The sequence below is a fragment of the Podarcis cretensis genome (assembly GCF_951804945.1).
Source record: "Podarcis cretensis genome assembly, chromosome: 1".
Lineage (NCBI taxonomy): Eukaryota > Metazoa > Chordata > Lepidosauria > Squamata > Lacertidae > Podarcis > Podarcis cretensis.
This window is the reverse complement of record NC_137170.1, coordinates 85830693-85846995: the sequence shown is the minus strand read 5'-3', so window position 1 is coordinate 85846995 and position 16303 is coordinate 85830693. Positions and strand designations below refer to the sequence as shown.

The 16303-nt window shown below is 44.5% G+C and overlaps 1 protein-coding gene across 1 annotated transcript; it reads right to left on the bottom strand.

The window, feature by feature from the left end:
- Positions 1 to 315: 315 nt before the first annotated feature.
- Positions 316 to 15843, bottom strand: LOC307227020 (MLX-interacting protein-like). Its single transcript, XM_079996099.1, has 17 exons — positions 14984 to 15843; positions 10435 to 10541; positions 9944 to 10026; positions 9754 to 9843; positions 9092 to 9133; positions 8764 to 8917; positions 8430 to 8522; positions 7172 to 7209; positions 6482 to 6926; positions 4613 to 4656; positions 4361 to 4460; positions 4126 to 4202; positions 3870 to 3986; positions 3584 to 3711; positions 3353 to 3476; positions 3060 to 3189; positions 316 to 2560 (listed from the first exon to the last, which is right to left on the bottom strand). Exons 1-17 carry the CDS (start codon positions 15364 to 15366, stop codon positions 2439 to 2441), a joined length of 2277 nt encoding a protein of 758 aa, XP_079852225.1. The 5' UTR covers positions 15367 to 15843; the 3' UTR covers positions 316 to 2438.
- Positions 15844 to 16303: the final 460 nt, after the last annotated feature.

Here is a 16303-nt window from a genome sequence, read left to right as displayed (position 1 = left end):
CAAGGAAGATGTACAGACTCTTCAACCCCACCACTACACAAAGAGATCTATTGCATACTTCCCTGCCTGCTGCCCAGCTGAGTAGTACTATGAATAACTGAATAGTGTGCCCCCCCCCCCCACAACTGAAGTGCTGTTTGGCTATTCCTAGGCCTTAGAAGTGGGGATGGCTGGGCAGAGGTTGGATGTGGGATGCTTTTGAAAGATGGAACTGCAAAGCCCAGCAGGTGCTTTTGCAGTTTGGCCAAAGGCTGGCAGCTGCCTACATGTATGAAAAGAGTGGAGTTTCTGAATTGTGAAAAAGGAAAACAACGCTTAAAGATTACTCAAATGTATTTTAGTGACATATGTGGAACATACAGAAATAGTGCTAAAATTACAAAATGATATAGAAACACAAGAAATCTCAAATGGTCCACTGAATATTTTTCAAGATAGAATTCATAGTTCATGTGTACTCTCATTCGTTTTTAATACACGTTAACTGAAGAAATCCTACAGGACTGGAGGAAGTAAAGTGCTATCAGTAATTACATCTAGGTGAGCAAGCACTGGAAGTCTTTTCTGCAGTAAACCTCCCATGCTGAACAGTGAAAGGGTCAGCTGTATTGTGCATTAACTTCACATAAATGCAGAGTGGTTACCTTCAGCTAATGCAGACTCTTAAAAAGCACCACCATCATTCATGAGTAAAAGAGGTACAGAAAAGGGACATATAACATCCCACAGACTGAAAGCACACCTGGGCTTGAAGTAGATTTTGTATATTGAGGTGAGTCTCCCATGGGAATCAATCAGTTGCCCATTCCTTGGTTAAAGTGGCTGATGGAAAACTGCCATACTATTACTATATTCCTATAGGATAATAGAATAGCTTTTTTGGTTTTGTTGCTGAAAGTTTTGGGCCTGTAGCAGAACAAAGAAATAATAAATCAGTAAAAAGAAAAGAAAACCACGCACACCTAGGCCAGATCTCAACAAGGAACCCCACGTTGGGTGAGAGATTCCTGCATTGCAAGGGGTTGGACTAGATGATCCTCGTGGTCCCTTCCAACTCTTTCTCTCGTGTATTTCTGGACACATAAGTATTAGAATATCTTGTACACAAGCAGCTAGAACAATTTCCGATCATCAAAGGCTTTCATCTGGTAATGAAAGATAAAGTTATCCATCAGGAATGAAAAGGATCTATGCACCGCCACAGTTCCTGCTAGTTTCAATGGTTGTACCTGTTAACTGGGGGAGGGTGGGGTGGGGGGATAGAGGTCTGACATTTGGATTCTCTCTTATCAGGTGCCAAAATGTCCAGAGCTACTTCAGATATTACTCAAAACTCTGGAAAAGGTAAAAAAAGCCTTTTCCCTAGTTTAGTCAGCTAGGCTCCTGTTCCTGTAGGCATTAGCTTTATGACTAACTTGGGAGTTTGGAATGAGGTATTGCCATTTGCAGAAGGTTATGCAATCGAGACAGAACAGGTTGCCTATCAGTGGTAAGGTGGTGTCTTCCCCATCACACAACCTCCTTGTGGTCAGATGTCAAGAATTGTACATTAGCTGGGAGCCTAGAACAAAGTTTGGCAAACATAGTACAGGATGTGTTGTGCATAAATAAACTCCAGATTCCACGCCAAGCTAATATGTAACTTGAGAAAAGAAACATGAGCATAGGAGATGGAGAATGGCAGGCATAGTCTATGCAGTACACTGAAGGTACAATCCTCAGAGCAAAGAGTATCATCACACCATCAAATACTGAGCTGAAGTCAGATTCCACCCCCTGTAAAAATTCAGCAGATCTACAGAAAATACAGTGTCCTACAAAAGGTCTCTGAACTAAAATGAAAGATGGGAGAAATTGATTCTCTACACCCCAGAAAGGGGTCATGGGTATGGTTGCATAGGTAAAATCTGCCATCAACATATACTGCATATGAGGGGGTGGGACACTTAGCCACAAACACTCAAATTTAGTGAGGAACAAAGCCACGAATCATACAGAGGAAGTATCGCTCTACGTATTGAGAAGGCCTGCAAGAATCACTTTCACTGCCCTCTGGTGGGAAAACACAGGAAATGGAGGCCACACTAATTCTTATGTGGCTAATCTTTCACCCCAGTTCTGAAAGAGGCTAAAGCCATGGCTGGCATCCTATATCTGGCAATTAAATCTGCATTCTGGCTCTGTGTCTTGCCTTATCCCCCACATCCCCCACTCTACTACCTGAAGTTCTGCAAAAAGAGAGAGATAGAATATTAAGAGGTGTCCAGCACCAAATTGAATACTCAGAGATTCTCTGCTCTGGCAATCTAAACCCCAATACTGTCTAACATAAGCTTCTTTGTTGCATGGCAAATGAATTCCTGAGATAGAGGTCCCTGCTGCTGGCTTTCCTGGTAGTGTGTGAGGATGTCCATATAGCACTGGACCTGGTCTTCATCCTAGCTGCTGCTCTTGTAGTGTGGAGGGCCAGCTACCGCTTGTAGGGCTTGTTCACGCAACTGGGTTGGCCGAGTCAGTATGGATGTGATCTTGCTTAGCTGCAGGAGGGAGCCAGAGATAGCTGTGGGACAAAAAACCAAAACAGTAACAGTGAACTCAATGCAGACACTTTCTCCTGATTCCTAGAAAGAGAATCCTTTCAAGTCTTCTGGAAGTATCAGGAATAGAAGACTTGTGAGAACAGCTGGCATCTCCAGCTAGATTATTTCCTAAACACCACAAAGCCAGGTAACTCCTAAGGTCACATCTGGGCCTTGCTTTAAGAAACTGTCCAATAATCTTGCATCAGGGCAAGGAAAGGATCATAGTGATGGGCAATTGTGTCTAGTAACTTAGCAAGGCATGAAAAGGGAATCGGGAATGTGGAGTATAATTGGTAAGCCATGGTTCTGCTCCACTCTCTTAGTTAAATGTAAGAGTACTTCAAGCAGGAGTAAGATAGGTGAATGATACACAAGCACGTGCTAGAAGGTAGGCAAGGATCATTGAAAGCCATAGGGGGGGAAAGAGATGGGTCAGTGAAGGGAAAGACATTTCTAGATTTCCTTGTTGATCCATACCAGGGCGCAAGATGGGCAGGGTGCAGTGCTGCTCCAACCAACTCAACACTGAGTCGCAGAATTCCTTGACACTGCCTGTGCTCACTGTCCTGGTGTAGCTCTCAAAGAGTGGCTTAATCACCATGCTGAACTGCAGGTTGGAAGAGGTTAAGGAGCCTATGCAGCCAAGTCTCCCTGCTCCCCTTAAGCACCCAGCAAGCCACTGATGCCATGCCAAATACCTCCCCTTGCTTGCTTTCTTGCACCCTAACCTGTCCCATCCCACCCCACCCCACATGCTCGGTGGTGGATACAAGCCAGAAGCGCCAGTCCTGCAGGGTGCGCTTGCGGACATACTCTTCATAGAGTTGAGAAGCCTGATCTGACTGTGGTGGCAGCACAGGAGCTCCCGTAGGTGGAAGCTGGCGTTGAAAGTCACTGCAGGGAAGAGAAAAGCCACAACTTGTTGACAGGAGTCCTCCTCTCACCTTTTAACTTGTATCCCTGATCCAGTGAAAACCCCTTAAGCCAGCCCCGCAACTCACTCAATGGCAGTGCTCAGCTCTTTGATTTCCCCACGTAGTCTTTCAACTGTCTCCTGAGCTTGTCGGCGCTCTTGCTGCAGTCTTTCCACATGTGCCGCACTTTTCTGCAGGAGCATCGCTTTGCTGAACTGGGGAGGTGAGGGGGTGGAGTAAAGGTGTAAAATGGATTGGGAGGGCAAACACCACAAGAATGGCTCCAGCAGGTACACAAAGCAAATTGGGAGGACTGGACAAACAGCAAAGAATATGTGCCCTCCCACCCTCTGGTACAGTGGGGGATGCGTACCTTAGTGCTGCTTTGATCAGGTCCTGTCAACACCAGAGTGGCAAGAGTGTTGAAGCCGGAGCTGATGACCCTACGGCGGGCATAGTCAGCCGAGGTAAGTGTTGATCTGCGACTTCCCTGCAAGAGCCAATCAAGCCATGATTTGAGACACTGCCAGGCAACTACCCCTTTGGCTATCGTCTTTGAGAAAAGATGTCTTCTCCCACAACGCTCAAGCCAACAAGATGGGGTACAGTGGTGTGGATATTCTTATTACCTTGGCAGTACAGCATTTGTCCACTTCCTGGGGTTTGCAGAGAGTGTTGTCCTCAGCTCTCTCCTTGGTTTTGGCACCTGAAATAATCCAAAAAATACTGGGGTAGGTGAGTTCCTCTTAAGGTGTGTATTCAATTTCTACTTTGGCACGGCATATAGACCAATCCAGTGAAAGCGGATGAGATATTACTAAGAAGAGAGGCCGAGTGACTTTGCACCCTCCTGAGCCAGCTTACCAGTGTCAGGGGAAGCAGCAGCAGAGGCAAGTGGAGGAGACTTCACCGTTGCCGAGAATGGGTTCAGCATATTCGCAGGGGGCTTTGGGACGCCACACACCTGTGGGAGAGGAAAAGCAGGGTTGAGAGAAAGGAAGAGCAGCTAAAAAGAAAGATAGAAAAATACCATGCCTGTCAACTCCAAGGAGGCAAAAAGCAGAACAGAGATAGAAGGCCTCGCAGAAGGAAGGTGGCAGAGGAGAGCATCCTTACCTGCACAGAGTTCATGACTGGAGTGAGGGGCAGTGGGGCAGGACCTAGAGATGAAAGAGATGTTCTTATTTTCCCAGCCTCTATGTATTAACCCCCAATGCATGAACAAAACTTCGCTGGCTGAAGCAGCATCACTCACTCCCTGTAACTACACAGCTTCAGTTTAGCTGCTCACCAGTAGACCAAGTTTTTGAATGTGGCAGAATTTATTTAATGAAAAGGAGTCTGCTGCTTTATGAAATCCCACCCACCACAACTGAAAATACAATTCAGGCCAATAATCTCTACTTAAATGCATGGCACCCTACCCAACAGAGAGGCCAATGAGCATCCTTGCCTCAGGGATCCCTTCCAAAACATACCTAGGCCTGGTTTCCCCATAACCATTAGCGTCTCATAAAATTCCTGTATGTACCAGCCAATCTTACACCAACTGTTTGGTACCCACTTTGCCATCAGACACACAAGGATAGGAATTCTGGACCTTTATGTGTGAGTTTTAAATGGAGTAGAGAGGAAAGTTTCATAGTTACAGATTCTCTCTTCATAATGCTTGCACATTAGAAGACTCTACAGCTCTTGACAACTTTCCCCATTCAAAAAAGCTACAAGGCACAAGAGCCTTGTTCTGAAATGGGTCAAGAAAATCTGTGCTCACTTGTAGATCTAAGAAAAATTAAAATATAACTTTAAAAAGCTAGTAAATATGCATAGTTATATTAATGAGCTGTCATTTCACTTCTACTAATGAGTTGAAGGTTTTCTGTTTAACTATGAAGCATTTGGACGAATGTTGACATTTGTAGTTTTGCTTGATTTACCTGGCTCAAACTGCTGGCTGCATCGAAACAAAACGCTTAACTACACTCCAGAGAAGCAAGAAGGGGATCAAAGCAGGAATCTGGGCATAGAGGACTTTTTCTTTCCCTTTCTAAACAGCAGCTCCCAGACATCTTTACACATATGTATAGTTGCAAGTAAGATTGCCACCTTAAATCCGTCTCCAGTACCTGTGGACTAACCATTTTACTATTCTACAGACTAGTCAGTACATAGTTTTGACACACAATTTCTGCAAGGCTAAACCCTAAATCCACTGAAGGAGATACAGGCACTGTTACGTAATGCCTATCAGCTCAAGTCAGATACAGTGGTACCTTGGTTTTTGAACGTCTCCGTTGACAGACATTTCAGTTTTTGAACGCCGGAAACCCGAAAATAAATGCTTCGGTTTTCAAACATGCCTCAGAAGTCGAACATGCCACGTGGCTTCCGTATTGAGTTTTCCATACTCAGTTCTTCATCATCATTTTTTTTATTTGTATGCCGCCTTTCCACAGTTAAAAAAACAATGCTCAAGGCGGCTTACAGCATAACAAGATTTACATAATTACAAAAGTCATAAACAATAAATAAACCACATCAAAAAAATTCTATACTGAGTTTTCGGTTTTCGAATGTTTCAGAACTTGAATGGTCTTCTGGAACAGATTACATTCGAAAATCGAGGTACCACTGTATATAATTTTAAAATTCTGCAGTAACACAAAAAACTATCTCCCTGGGCCACATATTTTATTTTTCCAGTACAGAAAAATGCTTTTGCTTCCAGTGATTCCCAAGTTAAACTCCAGCTAAACGCCAGCTTCAGATAATTCTATCAAAATAAACACTAATAATGCATGCAGTTGTTTAAATTAGGGATTCCAAAAGTTGATCCTGGTGAGATTTGCTTCAGAAAACAACCAAAAAGAAAGGAGAATTCTGCAGTATGACTTAAAACTCCAAATGGACCTAGAGAAGCATTGTAGTCTTGGTCAGCAATGCCTCAATTTCCCCTATGGAGAGCCTGTCCTTGCAGGGACATACCAGTTGCAAGCAGGCAGGGGAGCGGAGCACCGGGAAGGGCTGGCTGCTGGCTAGAGGAGGGTGCTGGAGCAATCCGTTGCAGGTGTCTGCATTTCCCATCCTTGGGTGCAGGAGCAGAGACTGGCACAGCAAAAGTGTCCCGAAATACAGACGGAGAATTTGTTTCTGATCCTGTGTGTGTGATGACAGAGAAGACCAAAGTGGTTTGAGGCTGCATGCGCAAGATGGGAGAGACAGGCGGCGGGCTGATCCTCAGTGGGGAGGTGGGGAAGAATGGCAGGAAGGTCTGCTGTCCATTCAAAGGTACAGGCGGCTCCACATCCAGTGAGATGGGAATGGGGTTGAGTGAGTCTCCAGGCGGTGGGAGATCCTTGGTCCCAGGGGCAATGAGAGGTGTATCTGAGTTGCATTGGTTCAAAGCATTAGCATCCGTTACTGCAGGAGCCTAAGAGGGGGGAGAAGAGCGAGTGCAAATCAAACACAACTCCTGAGTCCAGGCTGGAGATGGCTGCACTGAAAATCATACAAGTGGGAAACTCCCACTGCTCAGTTGTTGTTTTTTGCAATGCTGAAAAAGGCTATTGCCTTTCCAAAATCAAAATCAAGCACAGACCAGTATCTGCAGTAAGCATCAGGGGCTGCAGAAGCCCAAGGAGTTTGTAAGCTATCAGATAAAATTATTCTCCTTACCTGGCTCATGGGCTGAGAACGACAGGAAGTGATGAATTCTGTGAAAAGAAAGCAAAGATTTAAAAGGTACATGGCTGGGAGGAGATGAAGAGCAACTGGTAGAAGATAAATGGCTTGTGTGTCTGAACCAATTAAGCAAAGAATCATCAGGATTTCACCACACAGGTAGTATGCTGGCTGTTTGGCCTTAATAATAAACATTCATTCATTCACATCCACCATACAAGAAGACATCAATTGGTGGTTTCGAAGAACAATGAGACCTAAAATCCAGGATATGTCAACTGAACCAGTTGGTAGAGAAACTCAAGTCAAGAACTGGAGCAATATGCAGGTGGGGACTGCTAATTTCAGAGTTATGTGACAGAGTGGCAGGAATGAGACTGAAATAGGCTCAATATGTAGATGCTATACTTGCAAGTAGAAACTTTGAGATGACAAATGCGTAAGTTTTAAGATTTTCAAATTAAGAATTCATACAAGATTAATTTGCCTACTTTTTTCTTCCTGTGAAAAGGGGATATACAGTGGCCCTGAAGAATTTGTCCTGGCTGATTCAGAAAATGGGATAGGGGACAAACAATATATAAAGCACAGTATGCATGTGATTATATGGAGAATGAGTCTTCTATTAGAGCATTGGACGCCCAAAAGAGGATTTTTATGTGCATGCTGGCTGATTTAAATAATGTCTAGCCTTACCAGGACGTATCATGTTTGCTCAGCAGCATTCTGCTCTGGCCTTGGGTGAACTAGAATTTCATCAATGTCAGGTTGGAAATAGTCTCCTCTCACCAGTGATAGCTTTCAGCCCACTATGGTGACCCAGACTCAGATGTTATTTACTCTTGAGGTCACAAGTTAATATTTCAAAACTGGTGAATAACTTGTGGGCTTAAAATAATAATAATACATGTTTCTATTTGATTTTTGGGCTTTAATGACACACTTTTCATATTTTGTTCAGTTTTCTCCCTAACAGTGAGTTTAGTAAATATGCAAGTTGCAATTCTGAGGAATCCAAGGGCTCTTTTACAGATAAGCACTGCAGAGAATTGCAGCTGATCAGAAGATCCTAGCAGCATGTACTCAGTAGCATTTATAAACAAACGGAATTCTTTTAAGTGTGTACAGTATGGATACATAATTTAAACACAGTGGACTTAAGAAGCCATACAAAGTGCTTCAGAGGATGTCTTTCAGCTTTGAGGTGCGCCACCTTACCACTAAGGACAGGCATATAAACCTCTGCTGTTACCTTGAATGGGGTCCAAGTCCATAAACTCCTCCCCAAAGATGGGGTGCAGTTGGGTCAGGGTGGGCTGGATCATATCTGCATTTCCCTGGTGAGCTGAAGACACAAAATGAGAAATAATATCACTCGCTCGCTACTTTGTTCCATAGCAAAGAATTGTTCTCTGGTGCACAAGCAAGGGACTGGCTCTCACATGGAGATACTTCAAAAGCTCTCTCCACCCTCTAGAGGCATCTGTACTAGCCTCTGGGGACAGTGGAGAAAACTTAAAGGGTTTCTTGGTAGAAAGGGGCAGATCCAGGGATAGATGGAATGAGCACAAAGCAAGGCCTCTCACCAAGGCCACGGAGGTTGGGGCCACCATAAGGGTTGCGGCTAGAAATGAAGGTGTCCAGAAGTGCATCCAGGTCATGCAAGGGGTCAAGGTCCATGGGGCTTGCATCTGTTCCATCCGTTTTCAGCTCTGCCCTTGGAACATCATCAGCTACTTCCTGTCCAGAATGGGAGAGAAAGAGCTGTGAACTCCAACTTTAGGCAAACTCAAATGAGGGGCTGGAATACTGAATGGCTGCAGACAACCCCCAAGCTTTTTTAATTCCACCCTCAGCCATGGGGAAAGGGGAATCTGGAGGGTGCAGTATAGGAACAAGGCATTAAAATAGCACCTGAGAAGAACCATAGACGGGTTTATCCATCTTCTTTGAAGCCTATAACAAAATGCACAGAATGTTTAGGATTAGGCCACTGAAAGTACTACAATTACAATACTTAGCTAGAGGAAAACCATAGGTAGCTAAATAAAATCCTATCTGGCTTATTGCTGCCCTGGACACATTTGGGAGGAAGGGCTAGGTATAATGTACTATTATTATTATTATTATTATTACTACTACTACTGCTACAACAACAATGAACACCTGAGGCCTCAGCAAGCCATTGCAGACCACAATAATCACACAGGGATAGCTGGGTGACCAGTGTGTGTCTTTGTGGAAGTAAGAGAGAGGGCAAGAGAATGAGAGCCTTTGGCAGCTGTGGAAATGAGTCTATAGGCCAAGGCACCCATCAGAGTAAGACAGAAGTGTAGCCTTGCCAGTCTAGTACCAGATCACCTCATAACCACCAGATCCAGACTATGATAGCCTGGCAAGAAGCATCTAGAAAATTCACCTTCTTACAATGGAGTTCCAAGGTGCTTCTGGATGGAGCTACCTGATTTCCTTGGTTGACACTAAAAAGGACCGTATGAGCTTGGGTGGAACATGTCATCTAGGGATGAAGGGGAGCTACATGAAGTACAACACATCTTGCTGGAGAAGACACTTACCTGGGTATAGGAAAACAACCTCCATTTGTGATATTCCCTGATGACAACCCCAATTTGGCGTTTCCAGTACTTTCCTTCCATGATGACAGCCTGCCAAATAAAGGTGCAGCCAGGGGTCACTTACAGAAATGCATAATCTGTCTTCTTTGTACGTTCTTAAGTAAGAAAGGCCCAAGTAACCTTTGCTCACCTCAGGCTTGCGGTGCACATCTACATCACTGCACTCTAGTGGGGTCACAAAACTGCACACTGGGTTCTGCCGCTTCTCCACATCTGCATCCAGAATGAAATAAAAGAAAAGAGGCTGTAATCCGCAGTACAGCTTCAAGCAGGACCAAACAGAGAAAATGCTGGCTGGCTGGCAGGCAGTCGCTCCCATTTCAGCATCCACTAAATAGGGCAGTAGAGCTGAAGAGCTTTAAATCCATAAGCAATTAATACGTGACTTTTGCTAGCATAAAGCTTTGCAAACTTGCAATACATAATTCTGTGTAAAACAGTCTCCTTGGTTGAGGAAGTCATGGAAAACACGTGTAGGGATGGAGGAAGAACCCATTTTTTTGTGGATTTATACACAGAATTTGGTGGTTCCCACCTAATCTGCCCATATTGGATCACCTTTTATATGGTTGGTTTTGTTGTTGTTGTTGTTTTTTAAATACCTTCTTCCAGGCTACTTACACTGCAGATACCAGGCCCTCCAGATGGCATTATTGAGTCGAATCTTGTCACGCTGTAGCAGTTTCAGCCCTTTGAAGGTTTTCCATTTGGGAGAGACAAGTTTCTCACTACAAATGAGAAAGCCAAAAAAAACACCTCTTGTAATACCAAGTATATCTGGCTTTCAAGGGGAAACAGGGCCAGGCAACAACCCGAAAAAGAAGAAGGCAGCTCAAAACACACTGAACAGGAACATCTCTTTAATAAGCTTGATTATTCTATAGCCACACTTTATTACTAATCTGTGCCAAAAAAAACTAAATTCTGCACTCAAAACTATAAACTGTAAACTACTCAGATGTCTACAAATGTTCACCTTTTGCACAGATTGACCCAACATGCCTGCTTTATTCTAAACCTCTCACTGGATGTTGATTCCTCCTCAACTTTTTAGAGCAAACTGTGGGAGAAGGAGAAAAATGAACAGGTTAGAAGTAGCATATGCTGATAAGTGTAGAACATAATTATAGACCATATATAGGGATAAGAAGCTGTGTTGATTACAGAAGCTCTGCCCACAGAACTACATGGCTCTCTATGTATACTTGCCTTCCTGCTTTTCTGATGAAGCTCCTCAACAAAGGACAAAATCTTGCTTTTAAAAAGTATGCTGTAGATACCAGCCTTGGGGTGGAATTCCATGTGGCAATTATGACATAAGAAAAAATAGCCCTGGCTTTAGGTGGCAGATGCGGAAATACCCCCCACTCCCAGCCTTACTATAAGGGGTCTTCCCCATTCATTATTGTTGCAGAACCCCATCTACGAAGAGTCAGTGAGTGCTGGACAACTATTTCCTGGACAGAACCTATGGTAATTCAATTATTCTGAAGAAATGCAGCAAAATTTAAAACACATCCAGTTAAATGATTTGTGTTTTGCTGTTAATAACCAATTTGTTAGTGAGTTTGTCTCTCTACAACAGAGAAATACAGTACTGACTTGAGTAATCCAAATGATTAAAAACATCTTGGAAGGTTAATTCAGTGGTTTATTTCTTCCACTGTTAAAATAAAACTGTGCCTCATCTGTATGTTCTTACGAAGGAGAAGAAATTATAATGAGCCAGCATCTCCTTAGGAATACAGGCAGATACTGGCAGCTTGCATTCCACTCAAGCACCCTTTTTAATCAGTAGCAACACACACTTATATTTTGCCCTTCAGAAGTTCACGTGAAGGTGCACAAACATCCCACATGAAAATCCTCACACTAAGCGTATTGGACCACATTCTCAGGCCACCCTATTGCACTCTGCCCCATTACATTTCAAACCTGGCAGCTGTTTCACTGAACAGTTGTGTAAAAGAACAAACAAGATACTGTTCAGAACCCATGCCCCTTTGCTGTTCTGCCACAACAGCTTCTTATTCAAAACTGCACCTGCTTGAGACAGAATGAATAATCCCAGGCAGATAGATCAGTCACAGTTCTAATGCATAGCTGTGCAAAGATTCAATATATGATTCTATGTTACTATTGAGCAAAATATAATGTCTATTTCACTGGCTGGGGGCAGAGGCTTGCACTGCCACTGAAACCAGTGGGCTCAGGTATATGGTAAATTGAGCTTTTGACAAAGTTAATGTCAAAAAGGACTCTGTTGAGGGGATTTCTTCAGGCATTCAAACTCCTCATACTACCTTTGTCCTTTTGCTTAGTCCAAGATGACATCTCATAATGTTATGGGAGATTAACTAGAAAATACCTAAAGGAGTCAACGTTTGAAATGTCATAATGCTGGAATTCAAAGAACAGACCCAAAAATCCCAGTTCTGAGGATCTATTCCAGCTCACTAGGTTGCTGAAAATGCCGGAACACTTTTTTTCTTGATTTAAAGCTGCTTCATAGATATATATTTACAAGGAGATGATGTAGGAAATGTAGGAAAAATACATGCAGTTACATAAAAACTGGCAGAAGCAGTAATTTTGCAGCAAGTACCGGTATATTGGTTGGGAAGCTAGTCTGCAACATACTGCTGTAGCATCCACTGAATGTGCAACTCAGGTAAGAATACAACTTTTATATGAAAGGACTACAGCTATTTAATTCAAAACTCTATATGCTAACATCAAGGCCAGACATTCCTGGGAACAGGATACTGGTTAAAACAAATGCTGTCTGTTCCAGTGTGGTACTTTTTATTTTAATTATTTTTAGAACTAGGAGAAATCCCAAAGGTCAAGATCAGTGCAGGATAGGCTGTTTGGCATCAAGAACCAGAAAAGAGAGTTGTTGTTTTACCATCACATGTCCAAAATGGTCTATGCAATCATGTCAAATGTTACTTTAAAAAGAAACACTAGAATTTCTAAACTTTTAAGAGGCACACAGCCAGCAATCAAGTGTTCTGGGTGCCATATGCAGCGAGCAGACTGAAAGTTTTTGATCCCTAATCTAGTCCAAGTTATGCCCTGAAGCACAGTAATGTAAAACATTCCAGAGAGTTGCCCACCCAGCCTTTCTTTGAAAGTTTCCAAGGAAGCAAATTTCATTACCTCTCTAAGCAGCTTGTTTCATTGCTCAAGTTTCTCTCCTACTTCTCAGAAATGTTGTGGGGAGGGGGACAGCCAATTCAGAAAATTCAGGGCGTGTATTAATTTTCAACATAGTACAGCACAGGTAACAATAATTAAAACTAGACTGTGCAAAACAAGCCAATTAGTTCCTTAACATAAATCATTAAAATTGTGCACAAGAGTTCACATTAAAATTCTATTAGGAAGCTAAAGGGAGCACAGGAAGAAATACTTGTCCTGTGAAAACTTCCTGTTTATATAATTTGCCAAGTTTTTATGCTTTAGCAACACAACTATCAGAAAGGGGACAAAACAGACCTTTACCAAAGCAGATATACTTTCTGATATTTAATCCCACATAACCCATACAGCTTTTTGATATTATGTCTCTAGCATCTGGTAGGGACAACTTGGGTCATGGTCCATTTCTCACTTTAATACTCATGATAACTATCTATCCACTACACTCTGTCAAATAGAAATTTCTATTATTTAAGACTGTCTCTCCTTTCCACACATTAAAGGAGTCTGACCTGAGAGCTGATTAAAGGACTTGACAGCTGAATAAGTCAACTGGGGTATGAGATACACTGAAAATGGGGTAGATAAAAACCAAAGTAATATGTATGGGTCAGAAGCACTGTCTAAGCAGCAAGATGTGCTTTTCTGATATGATTTTCTGGGAAGACTAAAGTTAAGTGTGAATTCCCCTCCTCTATGCTGTGCTGCGCGGGTGGCACTGCGGGTAAAACCTCAGCGTCTAGGACTTGCCGATCGCGTGGTCGGTGGTTCGAATCCCCGCAGCGGGGTGAGCTCCCGTCGTTCCGTCCCAGCTCCTGCCCACCTAGCAGTTTGAAAGCACTCTTAAGTGCAAATAGATAAATAGGGACCGCTTTATAGCGGGAAGGTAAACGACGTTTCCGTGTGCTGCGCTGGTGCTGGCTCACCAGCTGCAGCTTTGTCACGCTGGCCACGTGACCTGGAAGTGTCTTCGGACAGCGCCGGCTCACGGCCTCTAGAGCGAGATGAGCACGCAACCCTAGAGTCGGACACAACTGGCCCGTACGGGCAGGGGTACCTTTTCCTTTACCTTACTATGCTGTGCTTATATGAACATATTCCCATATGCCACTAGAGACGCTATTGGGTACCTTGCAAATACAGTAAAATAAGCAGCAGTGCAATCCTCTGCACCTTATCTCAGAAGTAACTCCTATGGAGTTCAATGAGACTTATTCATTGATTCTAATCCCTTGTGTGTAGAACTGCAACCAGAGTGAGTGAGTAAATAAATAAATAAAGAATACTATGCCAGAAAGCAAGTGGTAGTAGAATGCTGGAGAACCAGGCACAACTCTATGTCATATCTAGGTCCCCTGCTTTTTTTTTTTTTAACTACAAAACTGGATTTGTTGTTTTCAACAGATTTATGCATTTCTGACTCTAAAATGTCAGTTTCCTTCCTTGACTACTCTGTTCTCACACCTGCCTCCCATAAGTGAAAGTTCTTAAAGTGGAAGGAAAGGTTGTAGGGAAGCACTTCTTAACTGGCAGCTACAAATCTAGATTTATACACTCATTTAGATTTTAACTTGGCATGGCAGACACGACAAAGGCAAGCTGTGAAAATGCCCTTTATGTCTGTAGTTACAAGGAATCCGAGGCTTTTACTTAACGATGCCAAGTTACCTGCAGATGGATTCTCTTATGAGTATCGTTTATCTGCATGCATACTAGTATATCTTGCGTATGAATGGCAGGCTAATTGGTCGTGCTGCAGTTCCCACAGCAGGCACTCTGTAACCCCAAGGCATAGTCTGGTTCCCTGAATGCATCCCGAGAGGCAAGGGCCGGAAGAAAGAAAGGAAGCCACCGGGCGGGCCCTTCTCTATCCCTTCCTACTGTTTCTCTCCACATTTCCCCCCAGACACACACGGTCCGCTGTGCCCCGTTCGCTCGGGGGCTGCCCTGCCCGGCCCGCCCTTACCTGTAGGCGAGCGTCATGCATTCAAAGAGCTTCGTGAGCGAAGGGTCGATGCTGAGGGCTCCGCTGCTTCGAGGCCCGTAGCGGTAGCACAGGCACGCGGCCTCGTCCACCGTGTCGAAGTCGTAAGCGGCGGCGGTCAGCTGGGCCCCGTCACCTGCCTTCCCGGCCGCGGCCTTCCGCGCGGAGCCGGCCCTTCTCGCTCGCTCCGCCGCGCTCGGCGGGGCGCCTTGGCCTGGCTGGCTCAGAGCCGCCTCGGGGTCCGGGTCGGGGTCCGGGTCGGCGTGGGGCTCCGACACCATGAAGTGGCCGCTGTGGATGATCTGCGGACGCGACATCCTCCCGGGCGGAGGCCTCGCTGCCTCCCTCGCCGTCTCCCGGGGCATCTTTAGCACGCGAGAGGCAACGCCGCCGCCGCCGCCGCCATGGCAACGAGGGGCTGCCGCCGGCGCAAACCCCAGCCGGGAAAGAGTCGCGACAGGTGCCAAAATGCCACCGTCGCAGCGGAGGAACAAAAGAGAACGCGGATTCTACCTCTTCCCAGCAGCTGCCCTGCCGTAGGCTCCCATAGCAACAAGGAAAGAGCGTTCTGCGCATGTGCCCTAGTCCCCGCCCCCTTTCCGTAGCCGCAGGGCATGATGGTTACGGTAGTTTTGTTTCAACATCCACCTAGCGGCGAGAACGAGACAGTTACTCGCTAGCTAGCATAGACTTCACTGGGTAGAGTAACATACAGGCATCTACTTCCGGTATTTTAGACTTGCTTTAACATTTAACAGTGCAGCTCTTCTGCCTACAAGTCAGTAAACACAGGGCTTCTGTGCACAACTTTTCTGGAGTGCAGCTGATAGGGACACAATCCAATTAACGTGCCACTCATACTGAAACCCGATCACAGACGTCAACCTTTCCCTTTTCTTGCGAGGAATCGTATTCGGAATAAAGGAATTTCCCTTAAAAAAAGGGAAACGTTGACAGCTATGAACCCGATACATGTTTTATGTGGTGGACTTTGGCCTGAAAATTTAAGGCAGCCTTAGCCCTGCTTCCACCCTTCATTCAGTGACTCTACATTGCAAGGCTGCTGAAAGCCATGCTCCTCTGTAATATTGGACTGTACTAGCAGTGGCAGGGCACTCATTTCCACGCGAAGTAAGGCCTGAATTAAAGTATCAGCTGCTGTCTCTCTGAATACTTTCTAGTTCTGCTTCTCAGTCAACAACTACGCTGAAATCTTGACTCACCGCCAATTACCAAGGGCAGCTCTCACTTTCAGATTATACATCCAGCTTCCCCATATATGACGAGACAAGCTACTCTATT

Excerpts from the sequence above, each read along its gene's own strand:
- LOC307227020 (XM_079996099.1), bottom strand. The coding sequence starts at position 15,366 with ATGCCCCGGGAGACGGCGAGGGAGGCAGCGAGGCCTCCGCCCGGGAGG. Across the intron at positions 9,844-9,943 it reads ATGTGCACCGCAAGCCTGAG|GCTGTCATCATGGAAGGAAA; the intron begins GTGAGCAAAGGT and ends TTTATTTGGCAG. Across the intron at positions 4,657-6,481 it reads CCCCTGCCTGCTTGCAACTG|GTCCTGCCCCACTGCCCCTC; the intron begins GTATGTCCCTGC and ends TTTCATCTCTAG.